The sequence below is a fragment of the Solanum stenotomum genome, chromosome 11 (genome assembly GCF_019186545.1).
Source record: "Solanum stenotomum isolate F172 chromosome 11, ASM1918654v1, whole genome shotgun sequence".
Classification (NCBI taxonomy): Eukaryota; Viridiplantae; Streptophyta; class Magnoliopsida; order Solanales; family Solanaceae; genus Solanum; species Solanum stenotomum.
This window is the reverse complement of record NC_064292.1, coordinates 5,957,065-5,975,324: the sequence shown is the minus strand read 5'-3', so window position 1 is coordinate 5,975,324 and position 18,260 is coordinate 5,957,065. Positions and strand designations below refer to the sequence as shown.

Below are 18,260 nucleotides of genomic sequence, written 5' to 3'. Positions count from 1 at the left end.
TAATTAAATGATTTAAAGCAAAAGTAACTTATTGAGTTGATTTAACTATTGAGTATAAATAATTTTTTTATAAGTTAATTATAAAAGAGGTATTTATTTATATTATATTATATTTTAATAGACATAAATTTGTTATAACGAAAATCAAATTAAAAGTTTTTTATTCCATAATTTGTGCCCTAACAATTTTAATAAAGCAAATTTGTTTAAAATTTTAGAATTTGAAATTTATAATGGATAAATTTGCAACGTATTACTCCTCTTTTCATTATAATTAATTGATTTGTGCCCCTCTTTAATTACTTTTTGTATCCTAAAATATACTAGCGATAATTTAAAATTTAAAAATTGTTTGAATCATCACAAATAAATAAATAAAAGTTGATTCTCTGATAATCGTGTCAAATCAAATAATGCAAACAAAATATGTATTAAAATAAAACTTTGATTCTCTGGTAATCGTGTCACATAAAATAATGCAAACAAAATACTATATATTAAAACAGTAGAAAACTTTTAAAAAGTTCTCTCCCGATTCGTTTATCATTGCTCAAGTTGGATTAAATTCTTCCAAAGCATGGGCCGTTTCACAATATAAATTAGAAAAACTTATCTAAATACATATATTATTTTACTATAATTTCTAAAATTTTCTATCATTTATTTTTTTTTTAAAATTCTCTATATGATACATCGCTCTTTTTTTGCTGATACATTCCTAGCTCCCTTTTGGATACATTCTCTCTCTTACATCCCTTCCTTCTCTGATACATCCCTTGTCTACCAGATATATCCCTCTCCTCTCTGATACTTCTCTCTTCTATGTGTCCGGATGTCATATCTCTTTTCTATTACATCTGTTCCCTCTCGGATACACCACTCCCCTATGTATCTAGATGTCTGTTAATATATTCGAAAATCCAGTGATGTATTCGGAGTCTATAAATTTTAAGGAATTTTTATAATTTGGAAAATAATATAATTAACTCTTAACGATATGAGATTTATGTAAATTATACTAATTACATGTTCACGTGAATATTGTTTATCAAAAAACTATATTAATAGAACAAAAATGAGTTTTGTGTTGTAAAACTTAAGGACAAAAGAACAATATAAAGAGGAAGAGAAGAAGACTATAAGACAAGAGGAACAATATAAACTAACATTCTTTCTTTCAAGTGTATTCAACATTATTCTCAACACCACTATTTATAGGATTACATTGAGGAATACCAAAAGGTGTCATAAATATTACATTAAACTTTGAGAATTACTACCCATTAAGGAGGAAATAAACTTAGGAGTTATAGTCATCCAATTAACCATATTATCAACAACATTACTACCAATAAAGGATGAAATTAACCTAGGAGTTATGGTTATCCATTTGACCACATTATCAACAACATTACTACTCATAAAGGAGGGAAATTAACCAAGGAGTTATGGTCATCCATTTAACCACCAAAATGATTTACAACACTCCCCCTTGGATGACTATTGATAGATAATATGCCTCGTTAAAACCTTACTAAGAAAAAAAACCCTGTGGAAAAAAAAAATCTTAGTGAAGGACAAAAGAGTACACATATCTTGTAATACGCTTTGTTTGCTGCCTCGTTAAAAACCTTGCCAGGAAAACCCATTGGGATAGGACCTAGGTCAAGGGAAAAAGAGTGCAGCGCGTAGTTTACTCCCCCCGTTGCGAACATCATTTAATTTCTTGGAGACGACGCATTCCAATCTTGAATACCAACTTTTCAAATGTTGAGGTTGGTAATGATTTAGTGAAAAGATCCGCTAAATTATCAACTGAGCGAATTTGTTGAACATTTATTTCACCTTTTTTCTCAAGATCATGAGTGAAAAAGAATTTTGGTGAAATGTGTTTTGTTCTATCTCCTTTAATATATCTTCCCTTCAGTTGAGCTATACATGCAGCATTGTCTTCGTATAATGTAGTTGGAATATCTTTTTCCATAGAAAAACCACACATTTCTTGAATATGTTGAGTCATTGATCTCAACCAAACACATTCCCGACTCGCTTCATAGATGGCTATTATTTCGACATGATTTGAAGAAGTAGCAGCTAATGTTTGCTTCATTGAACGCCAAGATATAGATGTGCCTCCATATGTAAATAAATAGCCTATCTGAGATCGAGCTTTATGTGGATCAGACAAATATCCAGCATCTGCATAACCAATCATTTCTGACTTGGATTTATTAGAATAAAATAATCTCATATCAATGGTTCCCTGAAGATATCTTAATATATGTTTGACTCCATTCCAATGTCTTTTTGTTGGAGACGAGCTGAATCTTGCCAATAAACTTACTGCAAAACAGATATCTGGTCGAGTATTATTAGCAAGATACATAAGCGCCCCAATGGCACTAAGATATGGAGTTTCATTGCCAAGAAGCTCTTCATCATTTTCTTGAGGTCGAAATGGATCTTTATGTATGTCAAGCGATCTCACAACCATCGGGGTACTCAATGGATGTGATTTATCCATGTAAAACTGCTTTAAAACCTTTTCTGTGTATGTTGATTGATGAACAAATATTCCATTTTTCAAATGCTCAATCTATAGGCCAAGACAAAATTTTGTCTTACCAAGATCTTTCATTTCAAATTCTTTTGTTAAACACTCAACGGCTTTTGAAAGCTCTTTAGGAGTGCCAATGATATTTAAATCATCAACATATACAACTATTATAACAAAATCAGATCCAAACCTTTTTATAAAAACACAAGGACAAATAGGGTCATTTCTGTACCCTTCATTTAGCAAAAATTGGCTAAGACGATTGTACCACATTCGCCCTGATTGTTTCAATCCATATGAGGATTTTTGAAGCCTTATCGAACAATTTTCTTACGAATTTTTATATGCGTCAGGCACATTGTATGCTTCAGGAACTTTCATGAAAATATCGTGGTCCAATGAGCCATATAAATAGGCTGTGACAACATTCATTAGACGCATTTCAAGCTTTTCATGAACTGCCAGATTTATTAGATACCTGAAGGTAATTGCATCCATCACTGGAGAATATGTCTCCACATAATCAATGTCAAGCCTTTGCGAAAAACCTTGTGCCACAAGTCGTGCTTTCTATCTGACGACTTCACCTTTTTCATTTCGTTTTCGCACAAAAACCCATTTGTACCCCACTGGCTTGACACCTTCAGGTGTTTGGACTATTGGTCCAAAAACTTCACGTTTTTCAAATGAAGTCAATTCCGCTTGAATTGCTTCCTTCCATTTTGGCCAATCATTTCTCTGTCTACATTCATTGACAAATTTTGGTTCAAAATCCTCACCATGTTGCATTATTTCAACAACAACATTATAAGCAAAAATATTGTCCACCACAATACTATTTCGATTCCACATTTTTCTCGTCGAGACATAACTTATTGAGATTTCTTCATTCTCATTATTTTCAGTTATTTGGACCTTCTTTGTGGTCTTATCATTTGTTATGTCTCGGGGCTCTTTTTGAGCAATTTCCTCTATGGTATGATCTTCATGATCATTTGTTCCTTTACTTTTTCGAGGATTTTTATCTTTTGAACCAATTGGCCTACCACGTTTTAAACGTGATTTAGACTCATTTGCTTTAACAATTTGTCCTATCGAGACATCAACTCGAACTGGAGCATTTGCAGCTGGAATATAAGATTTAGTAACCCTTGAAAGGTTAGTAAATGCATCTGGCAATTGATTTGCAACATTTTGCAAATAAATCATCTTTTTAACCTCTTGCTCACATTGATTTGTTCGAGGATCCAAATGAGATAGAGATAATGAATTTCAATCTATCTCTTTTTCCAACTGTTTATGTTCTCCCCCTAATGTTGGGTATACTGATTCATCAAAATGATAATCAGCAAACCTTGTCGTAAATATATCTCCTGTCATAGGTTCCAAATATTTGATAATAGAAGGAGATTCATACCCAACATACACTCCCAACCTTCTTTGGGGACCCATCTTTGTGCGTAGCGGTGAGGCAATTGGAACGTATACCGCGCACCCAAAAATTCTAAGATGGAAAATAGCATGTCCCCATATTGAAACAGGCAACTTTGTCCTCATTAACAATGGTCTAGCTATCAATTGGAGATGTTTAATCAAAGATTCCGCTAGACCATTTTAAGTGTGAACATGAGCAACTGGATGTTCAATTGTTATTCCAGTGGACAAACAATAATCATTAAAGGTCTGCTATGTAAACTCACCAGCATTATCAAGACGAATTGTCTTTATTGCATAATCTGGAAATTGTGCTCTTAATCTTATTATTTGAGCCAACAACCTCGCAAAAGCCATATTGCGAGTTGATAATAAGCACACATGTGACCATCTTGTAGATGCATCTATCAAGACCATATAATATTTAAATGGCCCACATGGAGGGTGAATTGGCCCACATATATCACCATATATACGTTCCAAAAATGCAGGGATTTCAATCCCAACCTTAGTTGCTGATGGTTTAATAACCAATTTTCCTTGAGAACAAGCAGCACAAGAGAATTTCTTTGAATGAAGAATTTTCTGATTCTTCAAAGTATGCCCATGTGAATTCTCAATAATTTTGCGCATCATATTATAACCGGGATGGCCCAACCGGTCATGCCAAATGATAAAATCATTAGAATTAGAAAGCCCTTTGTTTACTATGGCATGTGATTCAACCATACTAATACTTGTATGGTACAATCCAGAAGAAAATGCGGGTAATTTTTCATGCACATATTTTTGCCCCAATTTTATTGTAGTAATATAAAGGTATTCAACCTTTTCATCATTGGCAGTCTCAACATGATAGCCATTTTGGCGAATAACCTTGAAACTTAATAAGTTTCTTTGAGACTTACTACAGTACAATGCATTTTTAATAGTTAAAATCGTTCCCCCAGGTAGTAGTAAGGTCGCTCTTCCAGAGCCCTCAATTAATTTTGCACTACCAGATATTGTATTAACATAAGCCTTTTTCACAATCAAAATAGAGAAATATTTCTTTTCTCTTAAAATAGTGTGAGTTGTAGCACTATCAAGAAGACACATATCTCCATTACTCATCTTGAACCAATTGAAGATTGGGAAATTTTATTTATCTTCATAAAATAAAAGTACATCATAAGAAATATGAAAAATCAACAACTTTGCAAGAAAATAAAAGTACTTTTTTTTTTCTGAATATAAAAACAACATAAGGAAAAATATAACAATAAAAAACACATAAATAAAACAACATAATTATTTTCCCCAATCAAATGATCAAACATTAATTTTGATCTCCAAAGAAGTCTTCAACTTCCAAATGAGTAATATCATCAAGGTCACCAAAATCATCATCTTTTAAAGCCAAATTTGCTTCAATATTGTCATCATATTTTTGTGAAGGCCCTGCCTCAGCATCATTTTTATAAGTCAAGTGTGACTCCACCCGAGCATTAGAAGAAGATGCACCATTTTTATTTCCTTTTCTTTTCAAGGAATCTTGATAAAACCTAACAAAATGCTCAGCTGCTCGGCATTCATTCTTCCAATGCCCTTTCAAGCCACAACGGTGACAATTGCCTCTTGAAGGATTTCTTTGAGAACCCATATTGTTCTCCCTTTTGTGGCGACCACCACCACGACGATTATTATATCGTCCTCTGCCATTGCCACGTCCACGCACATTATTTTGGCCTTGATTTTTATTTTGTTTTCTTTCAGACTGGCCATGTGCTTCAACCTCATTTGCTTCCGGTAACGGAGCAGTTCCCGTGGGACGGGCCTCATGATTTTTCAATAAAAGAGTATTATGTTGCTCAACCACAAGAAGGCATGAGATCAACTCAGAATACTTTTTGAATCCCCTTTCACGGTATTGCTGCTGTAATACCAAATTTGAGGCATGAAAAGTTGTGAGAGTCTTTTCCAACATGTCCTCATCTTTTATATCTTCCCCACATAATTTTAATTGGGAAGTAATTTTGTATACATCAGAATTATATTCATATATAGTTTTAAAATCTTGTAACCACAAGTGAATCCATTCATAACGAGCCCTTGGCAATACCGTTGCCTTTAGGTGGTCATACCTTTCCTTCAAACCAGTCCACAATTCAAGTGGATCTTTCACCGTAAGGTATTCAACCTTCAATCCTTCATCCAGATGATGACAAAGGAAAATCATTGGCTTTGCTTTGTCCTGACTCGACGTTGTATTACCGTTGGTAATAGTGGCACCAAAACCTTTAGCGTCAAGGTGAATTTCAGCGTCGAGTACCCATGACAAGTAATTATTTCCAGAAATGTCAAGTGCCACGAACTCAAGCTTTGATAAGTTCGACATGATAAAACTATCATAGAAAATAATTAAATTAGACTAAAATAAATAGTGAGTACACAAGTAATTAGCAAAACTTTTTTTTTCAATGATAATAACATGACACGTGTTATTGTATAAAGTAACATCAATTAGTAACTTAATGTGTTAGTATCAAACTTCCGAGCAATTTAAATGAACATTCTGCCTAACATATAACTTAAATAATTTCTAGAAAAATTGCTAGACAAAATTAAAATTTAACTAATTTAAAATAACATAAACTTTTTGGACTTATATATTTCCATTGTTTAACTACCAAAAATATACACACATTGTTTAACACCTAATCATTTCATAATATGTAGTATATTATATTAGAGTGATTAATAATGAGAATTAAGTATATGAATACATACCAGAAGCTAACTTGGAAAAATCGAAATGATATTAGAGTTTCGTGCTGATAACGTGTTGTAAAACTTAAGGACAAAAGAACAATATAAAGAGGAAGAGAAGAAGACTATAAGACAAGAGGAACAATATAAACTAACATTCTTTCTTTCAAGTGTATTCAACATTATTCTCAACACCACTATTTATAGGATTACATTGAGGAATACCAAAAGGTGTCATAAACATTACATTAAACCTTGAGAATTACTACCCATTAAGGAGGAAATAAACCTAGGAGTTATAGTCATCCAATTAACCATATTATCAACAACATTACTACCAATAAAGGATGAAATTAACCTAGGAGTTATGGTCATCCATTTGACCACATTATCAACAACATTACTACTCATAAAGGAGGAAAATTAACCAAGGAGTTATGATCATCCATTTAACCACCAAAATAATTTACAACTGTTGCATATTCATATGTTGTTGATGCCCTTACATAAGATTTTTTAAAAATAAAATTGTCTTCACAACTTCTCTTGTTACAAAATTCCACAAAGCCATTAACACCGCTAATGTAGAAAACCAATAGTCAATCAAACTCCACTTTAAAAAATCAAAAGCGTGTGGGTCTTTGAAATTTATGATATTAAATATTATAATAATATTTATATAATTATAAAATAATAAATTTAAAAATTAAATTATCTTTTAAAATGTATAAATAAAATTATGCACATAATCCATTTACTTTAATCGAAAAACTAGAAGTTAAACTTTTTAGAAAGAGAAACTATTATTCCCCATGAATATTATCCATATCATGGGCAGAGCTTAACACATGTAAGGGTTCAGGTTTGTCCGAAAATTATATTATATATAATAATAATAATAATAATAATATATATTTAAAGTAATTTTATAAATAGTGTTTGCTAAGGATAATATATGCATATCTTATGCTTATGAGGAAGTAGAAAAATTATTTTTGATAGATTCTCACCTCAAGGCGAAAAAAATAATACAAAACAATTTGTGAAAAAATTAAATCAAAACCAAAGAAGTCGCGATAAAATCCTTAATATCATATAGTAATAGAAATTGAAGATAAACTATTAGTAAAGAAGGGGCGTAATTCGCAAGTAATATGACACTCAAGACTCAACGACCTACTACCCTTCTTTCCTAATTTGTGTCCTCCACATCCTCTAATCACCTCAATCTCTTTAATATTTCTTCGGTTTATCTTTGTCTCTCCTAAAACAACCTGTAGCCAACCTCGACAATCGTACATCTCATTTCTTCACACGCCCAAACCATCTTACGAAATATGTAATCAAAAGTGAATTGCAACTATAGACTTGATAAAAATATATTTTTAGTAGTGATAATACAAATTAAACCGATACAACACAGTGAACCGGACTGAACCGTTATTTAACAAAGACCTCCAAAGCCGATTTATTTTCCTGATCAATAACGTCAAGAAAAACCGGGTCTACAGTCACGTGACTATCCACGTGCACCCGGAATTTATGGTCCCACCACATCACCTTAGCAAAACCTTCTATATCCACCGTAGCATCCAACAACATCTCCCTCTTCGCTACATCGGCGACGAATTCCTTACCGTGATGTGCAAGTTGCAGTCCGCTCAACCTCGCCGGAAGACGGAGTACCTGACAGGAACGCGGCGGTTGAGATCCGGCTTTGACACGAGCGGAACCGAGGTGGTCGCCGGAGTAGAAAATCGACATTTCTGTTGAGGAGTAGTTGATTGAAGTAACGTTAGGGTTAGTAACGTGAACAGTGAGGATGAGTTCCGCGTCTACGACGGGGAAATTGAGCTTGAAGGACGTGAGATCGATGGAGATGAGATGAAAATCGGGATCCCGTGGCTTTGAAGAGAGTGCCATCACCGTTGCTGCGGCAGCGGCGGCGCCGACGAAGGCGGAGGTCCAGCTCCATCTTACTCCTCTTCTTCCTTCTTTGCTCATTGGTCTGAGAAGATACTGAGTTTTGATTGGGGCAAAAATGGAGGAGAAAAGAAAAGTAGTTGAAAATGGACTAGGGAATGTGAAATGACATTTCTGTCCCTTGTTGTGGTCTTAAATACAGCAGAAAAGTTAGGCATAATGTCAGAAGTTTGGTGATTTCGAATTCTCCCATACTTTCTGCGTGTTTTTAGCGATCATAATAATCGAGATGTTACATTCAAAAATCTCGAGTTTGAATTATGAAAAGGGTAAAAGGATAAATATATCTTGAATTAACGTAAATGGTATGCAAATATCTCGTCATACTTTTGAGACATTGTTGTTTCTGTCATTCAAAAATTAGCCTTAATACTAACGGGCATATACATGTCATAATTTTATACACTAATTTGATATTTATTAAATATCAAATCGATAAATAAAATTACATCACGTATCCCTATTTAGCCTTCGTTAGAGTGAAGTGTATATATGTCTTGCTCATTGGTCTGAAAAGATACAGAATACTGATTGGGGCAAAAATGGAGGAGAAAAGAACAGTAGTTGAAAATGGACTGGGGAATGTGAAACGACATTTCTGTCCCTTGTTGTGGTCTTAAATACAGCAGAAAAGTTGGAAATAATGTCAGAAGTTTGGTAATTTCGAATTCCCCCATACTTTCTCCCTGTTTTTAGTGATAGTAATTACGCTATCTTCAATTTTTATTCATAAGTCTCGAGAATAAAGTCTCGAGTTTGAATTATAAAAATGAAAAGATTGTTATTGAGAGTGTTACCTTTGAAATGGACCCTAGAAAATGAACTGTATACAATTGATTAACTTTTCTTTGTTTTGATACTTGATTCTAGTCCTAGAGCTGTGTATATGGTTCAGTTCGGTTCAATTTTGAACTTTATCAATTATCGATTTATAGTTATGCTATTGATTTATTGGTATTGCTTGGTATCAGTTTAAGCGTTAAGATTTGACACCAAGAAAATCACTTAGAAACAAAGAGACAAATCAAATGAACCATGCACATGAATTAACATGTTGCATTTTGCTCAAAAGTAAACATTATCACATTGTAGAGTAATCATGAGTATGAAATAACTAAAAAATAAAAGTATGAAACTAAATTCTATGTCAAGGAATTTATATACCAAATGGTATAAATAGAATTAATTGATTTACTATCCGGTTATCAGTTAACTCATTAAGAAAAAATCTCAAACAGTTAAGAACCGATCATCTAATATAAAAAAAAATTAAAATTATTATCAAAATCGCTAAATTGATAACTCATTATCTATAAATTAATAACTTTTTCTCTATTCAAACACTATTGATTCCGATTCGATTTTGAATTATGCCCACTTGTTGAATAAAAGCTTTTCATTTATTTAACCAAGAAAATAAATTTCATTAACACCTCATAGGATGTTAATAGCTACATATAGACCCTCTTATTATCCTATAATTACATTACACATTTCAAATTGAATATAAAAAATTAGTATAAAAGAAAGATTTATTTGAATATCAAAATCGAAAAGACAATACAAATTAAAACAAAGAAAGCATATTATAGATCACAATTTCTTAAAAAGTACCACTTAGCTAGCTAGTACTTTGTTGTTTTTATTTAAATTGCAAGTATTGTATGACTGAGTATATAATATTGTTGTATTTCAACTAATAAAAAGTGGGAAGGATGATATTGGAATTACACAATAATCCATTTTGAAGTAATGGGCAGCTAATGAAGCGAGTAATTTTTGTGTCAAAACAAAAATGCACCTCCTTAAAAAGTACTAGTTTATTATTTTTTTGATAACATGAGATATATATATCAATATTATTTCCTGCTAGCCTGGAAAGAGCCCCCCTTATTTTCGATCCTGAATATGGTACACTATTTGATGGTTGTACTCCTCCTTGTACCAAATAGTTGGTCAAATTTATGCTTATACCATTTAACACAAAAAAATTTTGATGTATCTTTTCTGCTGCTTCAAAGTATTGAGTAGCTGTGAGTGATGGCCCAATACAACATCCATGATTTTCCCATTCATGCTTCCACAACCAATCATGTGATGTACCACTAGCTTTCAAATTTGGCCAAATAATGTGAAAAAGATTCTTTAAGTTTGAGTTGGATTTCATCTTTGCAAAACATAACAAATTACAATTAGTTTGAGTTGTTATTCATCGAAAAAAATAAAATATATATATATGTAATAGGAAATAATTTTTTACTGAAATAGCGAAGAAGCTTTTAAATATTTTTGTGTGAAAACATTATTATTTTTTTTTCTTTCTCTTCACATTGATTTAATTAAAATATCTATTAGAATAACTACTGAACATTTTACATTGAACCAATTCACTGAAAAAATACATGATAGAAAACAATTTTCACTGAAATAGCGAGAAGTTTCCAAATATTTTCGTGTGAAAACACTACTGTTATTTTTTCTTTATGATTTAATCAAAATATCTATTAAAATGCATACCATACATTTTTCAGTCAAAAATTTCAATGGAAAAAAATGATTTTTTAATAGCAATTAAACTTCATTATAGGGTTGGGAAATTAAAGAAATAAACGAGTGAAGAAGAGTCTGGAACAAAATCAATGAATAGACAAAGAAGACTATAACATAGGAGATTGTGAGTATGTAACTACTATATTTTTTTTATAAAAAAAATAATAGAATTCCTCCACTACGGATAAACTGATCTAAAGAGCGAAAACTTGATTTGATATCACATATGAGAATTGTGTCTATGCATATCTCATCAGTGAAATGTTATTCAGTTTTTTTACTCTTTAAAAATAAGTTTCACAATATACAAAACAATCATTTAATTTAATTATCTTTTCGATAGTTATGATTTTAAAATCAACTAAAAGATTTGATTAATAAATCTCTCTTTATTTGAATTATGTATGAAGTATTCATATTTAGGATTACTTTAAACTCAATAAAAAAGATTTCTTATATAAATTTAACTTTATTTGACACACTTACCACATCATTTACTTTTTCGTTTTCCTTGGTAATATTACTGCATTTGCAATGTATGCTATGTCCATTACCATATGCTGGCCAAAGGCCATGGATAGAAAATTTTTGTGAAACACCATTTTTGCAATTTGATATTTGACAAAATGAAGGAGACCATTGTAACACATATTGCATAATTTGATATTGTTGACTCATAGCTTTGAAGCAAAACATAGTTAAAACTAATATGAAGATAAAATTATGGTGTAGGTATTCCATGCTAATTATTTCTTAGACTATTTGACAAATTTATTTTAGTTATATATAAACTATTGAGAATGGCATTATACAGAGCACATGGATGCACATGGGAGCATATGGTTAGTTAGTTAGTTGAGTGGACATGATATTTGGTACGGTAATTTTAGTTATCAATATCTAAAAGTATTATATTATTATATTAAATTAGCTCGTAATGGTTCATTACTTTTAATTTTGATATTTTACGGTATATATAGTTGCTCGGTGATAATAATTTGTTTGACTTTTAACTTACATATATTCATGAATTATAACTTTTTTTAAAAATAAAATAAAATAACATCTCAATCATATTAGACTAACAATTATATTTGTCAAACATTTCAATATGGTATTCGAAGGGGAATCAAACCTTCATTAACACGATAAAAATTCAACCATCTAAACAATTGAGCTATTAAGATTCCCCTCCTCATTCATATTTTATTCAACAATTGCCAAGATATTTTAGCTATGTTTTTGTATTTAGAACCATTGGGTGATTTTTTAAATAAAAAATTATATTAATTTCTTTTATTCGTGTATTGAGTCATGAATGTGAAAATTCTTCCATTCAAATTATATTGACCAAAATTTCATTATATATTTTCGATGGGACCAAGACGGGGAAGAAAGAAATGAATGAATGTTCTTTTGAGAAAATGTCTAATAATACACCTACCGAGACGAAAGCCAAAGGTGAGTCTCGTAGGTGGACGAATCGAACCGAAATAAGATCTTAGATTCACATCTTGATACACTGATTTACCATAATAATAAATAGAGTCAATGGTGACTCCACCGTGGGAAGAGCTTCCTTCTTGCTTGATAGGGGGGCTTCCATTCACCCCACAAGTTTGAAATTCGCCGCTGGGGAATTCACACGAAAGAGAACGAGGAATTCTCAACGAAAAATGTGCTCTCTGAACCGAACATGAAAGTTATTTTCCATCAGACAACTTTTCCTGTAACTCTACTCTCGACTTGGATTATATATCCAAAAAGGCAACTAAGCATCAATCTCAAACAAATATAGTGACAATCATCTTTTCTAAAATTAGTGTATTTGAACCATAGTTTCTGTCAATTACTTAATAATATTAGAAGAAATACTATTCTAATGTACATATAAGAAACATTTTTCACTCTGAATACTATAAATGCTTTCATTACTAAAATTCAATTAAAACCACATATATAATCACTTCGACAATTTTTCTCATAATAATAATTTAATGCAAATAGTAAAAAGGGTGACCACACCAATATTGGAGTAAAAGATTGCAAACCACATTTAAGAAAGCAAAAGGACAATTACATGTCCTTTTTAAGCTTTTGACTCATATGAACAAGTTTTAATTACAAATTAAACAATACTTAAAACTTAAAAGAAAGAGATAATGTCAAACACATATTTGTAGTATCATTTTATTTTTGGGAGTATCATATATGGTATTTGTGTTTTCTACCTGAACTATCATTAATTGTTTATCAAAACATACTTCGAAGCAGAGTAGATCAAATGTTTAAATACAATCGTCAAAAACTGCGTAACAACTTAATTTGCGCATAAAATTCCGTCCACAATAATATGCATCAGCTAACTCATTAATTTCAATGTTGTGTTTTGATAAACACTCCCTCAGTTTCTTTTTTGTTGTCATGATTTTCCTTTTTACACTCTGTTTGGATCATTGTAATAATGGGAACACACCAAATCGGTTGTTCAATTAAATGAGGGTTTTCATTGTTACGGAACAACAAAATTTAATACAATACATTTTTAGTAACAATCAAAACAAACATTTTATGTATGGCAACAATACAATACAATACAACGGGTAACAATGATCCAAGTAGAGTGTTAGAGTCAAACGATAAGAACTTTGACTAACATTTTAGGATGTATTTTTTTCATCATATTGATATGCAAATAATTGAGTTAATACCTCAGATGGTCACTCAACTATACACTCTTCTCTCAGAAAGTCACTCAACTTTCAATTTTCACTCAAGTTACTCAACTATGCACTTCTTTCTCAGAAAGTCACTCACTTTTGAATTTTAACTCAAAAGTCACTCAACTATACACTCTTTCCTCAGAAAGTCACTCAATCTAGTTAATTGTTTTTTAATTACAATTTGTTGATATTAATTGTTTATATAACAAATCAAAATTTTAAAAAATAAAAATATCATTTAAACCATTTAGTGATCCACCTACCTAACCCGACCCATTAAAAAATATAATATGACCCATTTTATTTTGCCTTTAATCCTAAATTTAAACAATTAATATCAACAAATTTTAATTAAAAAATTTAATTAAGGATTAGTTTAAATGATAGATTTTTGCCTGTTACGTTAGGATTAGTTTAATATCAGCAAAATTTAATTAAGGATTAGTTTAAAAGATTTTTGCCTGTTACGTTGCTGATTAGTTTAATATCAGTAAATTCCTTAATTTTACTTAGACTTGTCAGAATGTTTAAATTTAGGATTAAAGGCAAAATAAAATGGGTCATAATATATTTCTTAATGGGTCGGGTTAGGTGGGTGGATCACTAAATGGTTTAAATGATATTTTTTATTTTTTTTAAATTTTGATTTGTTATATAAACAATTAATATCAGCAAATTTTAATTAAAAAACAATTAAATAGATTGAGTGACTTTTTGAGAAAAGAGTGGATAGTTGAGTGACTTTCTGAGAAAAAAGTGCATAGTTGAGTGACCTTTTGAGTGAAAATTAAAAGTTGAGTGACTTTATGAGAGAAGAGTGCATAATTGAGTGACCATCTGAGATATTAACTCCAAACAATTGAAATTTATAATATTTTGGGAAAAGGTAGAAATACCTCCCTAGACTATGACCTAAATCCCAGAGACACACGTTAACTAAACTAAGGTCCTATTATCCCCTGAACTCATTTTCTTTGTAATTTTGTACACCTTTTTGGCTTACGTGGCATCCAAATATCTCCCACGCGCCTCAAATGCGTGGAGTCACGGGGTGTGCCACATAAGCCAAAAAGGTGTACAATATTATATATAAGGTAATAGAACCTTAATTTAGTTAAGGTGTGTCTCTGAGATTTCGGTCATAGTCTAGAGGGGTACTTGTGCCTTCTCCCTAATATTTTTATATAGTTTTTGCATGTCTAAATTTTTAGTTTAAAATAACGAATTAATGTAATCGAATTTAACTTTAAAAACTAGTCAAACTGACTTTCGAAAAACGCCATGACAACTAAAAAGGAAAAATTGATAATAGTTCAAATAGAAAACAGAAATACTTTAGATAGAAAACTCGCAAAAAGAAAATGATATTTTAGATATGTTTCTGATTATTATCTCTAAAAAATATACCATATATAATTACAAAATCATATTAACAATTATGCTACAAACGATGAAAACTAAAGTAGAAAAACAAATGCAATTGAGGGTAATTCCGTCATTTGGTTGGCGATGGCTTCTATTAACATTATTATTGTGATGGTTCATAGCTCCTGCTGCATACACTGGAATTACACCAGCAGTACTACTGTAAGGTGACCTTGTTGATCCCCCACCGCGTGATGCTCGTCCTCCGGACGAGCTGCCGTGGGCACTAGCGTGCCCACTAGCTGCGCCACCTCCACGTTTATCGATTGTCACAATTTCATCATCCACATGCACTAAAAAAAATAGAATTTTTACTAATATGTCGTTAAATAGACCATAGTGGACATATTAAAAATATTTTTCGTTTCGTAACAAAATAGTAAAACTTACCTCGAGGACGGAGAAATCGAGAAGATAAGGAGAAAGCATGAAGAAGATGGATGTGAAGAAGGAAAATAACAATTATTAATGTCAATCTCATTGTTGTACGAGATTTATATTGATGTGTTTATTGAATTCGTCTGGACTGATAAATCTCGAACTTGCAACTTTCGTCTTGATAGGGTGGTATCATGACCAATTGAAATATGGAATCGATTTCTAAGGTCCCTCTCTAAGGTCCCTCTTTAATACTAAGTAAAGAATATATTCATATATACAAAAAAATCATAATTTTCTTTTTGACTTTTTCAGCTTTAATATAAGGGTATACTTGACAGTAAAGAAAATTAAATGCTTACTTTACTTTACTTTACTTTAGTAACGTGAATTGTTTCCTTTTTGTAACATTTTTTGTTGTATTGAAGGGGACAAATAACTAACTGAATTATTTTTATTTATTTGTAAATACAACTATACAAGTCGGTTAATTATTTTCCAATTCTTTTTTAAAAAAAAAATAAAAATTACATAAATCTCATAATGTTAAGAGCTAACTACGTCATGTTTCTATTCTTTTTCAAATTACAAAAATCCCTTCTTAAAATTTTAGAATCTCAGATACATCACGAAACCTGCGAATACATAGCTCACATATTGCGAATAATACGTTACTTAATGGAAGAGATGTATCCGAGAGGAGATAATGATGTATCAGAGAGGTGAGAGATGTATCCAAGAGGGGATAGGATGTATCTGAGAGGCGAGGGATGTATCCGAGAGGGTACCAGGATGTATTTGCGAGAGATAGGGATGTATCCGACCGAGAGAGGATTTTAGTAATTGTTTTAAATGGTTGAAAATTTTAGAGATTATGGTATAATAAGATGTGTATTTATGTAATTTTTTCTAAAAAGAACAAAAATTTCAGTCTTTGGTCACAAAAAAAGTTACTATAATTTAATGGGGAAAATGTCTTATATATCCCTCAACTTTGCGATTTAGAGTTGATGTATACGGCCTGACAGTTACAAAAGTGGCTCACAATTAATTATTTCTTACATTGCAAATTGAAAAAACAAGAATGGAGTGAAAAATTACTCTTAAGCTATGTGGCTCGGACTCTCTAAAAATATTGTCACGCCTCAACGCCCGTGTAGGATCATAGAAAAACGCACTACTTTTAACATTTTTGAATAGTCCGAGCAACGTAGTCTTCAGGCTAGACCTGCCTTAATTTTCTGAATGGTAATGATATCAGTCTTGAAAGATTTAGCCAAAATGTTATCAGGAATGCTTGTATTGAACACAGAGTTAGGAATAGAAACAGTGCCTGCATTTGCACTTCCAAAGGCAGATACACCCCAAGCACAATTTTCAGCATCAGCATTGTATTGGTAGTGTACTAGTCCTTTAGGGAACACGAAAACGTCTCCTGTTTGCAATGTTTGAGTGAATATCTTGTTCGTGGTATCGATGAATCCTACTTCCAATGTACCTGACATGAGGAAAAGTAGCTCGGCTGAACGTGGATGAGTGTGGACAGGGTTGACAGAGCCTGCAGGGTACTGTAGAATTGCATAGGAAACGCTTTGTCCGTTCAGGGCTGGAAATTCGGTCATGCCTGCCTTTGTCACCTTGAATTTTTCGGGTGGTGGAGCTCCTACGAGGCCCCTTAGGCCTGAGAAGGTGAAGTAGGAAGCGTCAACTGATGGAACCTCGAGTGGCATCACAAAGTCTGTTAGGATGTCAGGGTCACCAGCTGATGCCATTTGGAAAATGACTAGTGATGTTGCTAGAGCTAACAGAACTATGCAACTTAAAGTTTTTGATTCCATTTTTTTCTCTGTTTTGGTTTATGTGTTTGAGTGATTTCTTGAAGGACTAAAGATTTTATAGCTATACAAGGGACATATCAAACAAGAATCGAGATTGAAGTCTCCGATGAATTGCAAAAACTAAAAGGAATTGTGAATATAGGAAACTGCTCCAGAAGTTTATTGTGTCAATTGAAGAAACAACACAATTATTCACCCCTTTCCAGTTCTGTCTTTCGATACGGACAAGAGAAAACAGCTAACCTTTTTCCTTAAAAAAATTGTTTATGTTTTCGACTTTAAGCACTTTGTTTATATAACAAGGTCAATGAGTTCATAAAAATATTGTCTTGAAGCATATAACTGATGAAACCTAAGGCATATTGAGATGATTTTCGAATTATATAATCTTTAAATGTGGTTTCCAGGTAGTTTCTGCAGCTAGAAAAACAAAAAATAAGAACAAGTCAAAAGCTTAGTAAACATCAATTACCAACCTGGCTTATCCTTCGGCCACTTTGTTCCGCCTAGGGGCGGAGCTAGAGGGGTAAAAGGGGTTCATTTGAATCGTGCCTCTGCCACTGGTTCCGTCTTTGTTCTTCTATAAATTTGTGGTTAAAAAAACTGATCAGCATTATCTGACAA

General features: G+C 32.0%; 4 protein-coding genes across 4 annotated transcripts; all 4 read right to left on the bottom strand.

Moving 5' to 3' along the window:
• Positions 1–5,309: 5,309 nt before the first annotated feature.
• On the bottom strand, positions 5,310–6,368 carry LOC125844572 (uncharacterized). Its single transcript, XM_049523880.1, has one exon. It carries the CDS (start codon positions 6,366–6,368, stop codon positions 5,310–5,312), a length of 1,059 nt encoding a protein of 352 aa, XP_049379837.1.
• A 1,442-nt stretch (positions 6,369–7,810) lies between these two features.
• LOC125844123 (uncharacterized) lies at positions 7,811–8,906 on the bottom strand. Its single transcript, XM_049523377.1, has one exon. The coding sequence runs from the start codon at positions 8,741–8,743 to the stop codon at positions 8,180–8,182; it is 564 nt and encodes a 187-aa protein (XP_049379334.1). The 5' UTR covers positions 8,744–8,906; the 3' UTR covers positions 7,811–8,179.
• A 6,490-nt stretch (positions 8,907–15,396) lies between these two features.
• Positions 15,397–16,027, bottom strand: LOC125844130 (uncharacterized). The gene is made up of 2 exons (XM_049523387.1): positions 15,811–16,027; positions 15,397–15,713 (listed from the first exon to the last, which is right to left on the bottom strand). Exons 1-2 carry the CDS (start codon positions 15,899–15,901, stop codon positions 15,412–15,414), a joined length of 393 nt encoding a protein of 130 aa, XP_049379344.1. The 5' UTR covers positions 15,902–16,027; the 3' UTR covers positions 15,397–15,411.
• A 988-nt stretch (positions 16,028–17,015) lies between these two features.
• Positions 17,016–17,636, bottom strand: LOC125844120 (germin-like protein 9-3). The gene has a single exon (XM_049523375.1). It carries the CDS (start codon positions 17,634–17,636, stop codon positions 17,016–17,018), a length of 621 nt encoding a protein of 206 aa, XP_049379332.1.
• Positions 17,637–18,260: the final 624 nt, after the last annotated feature.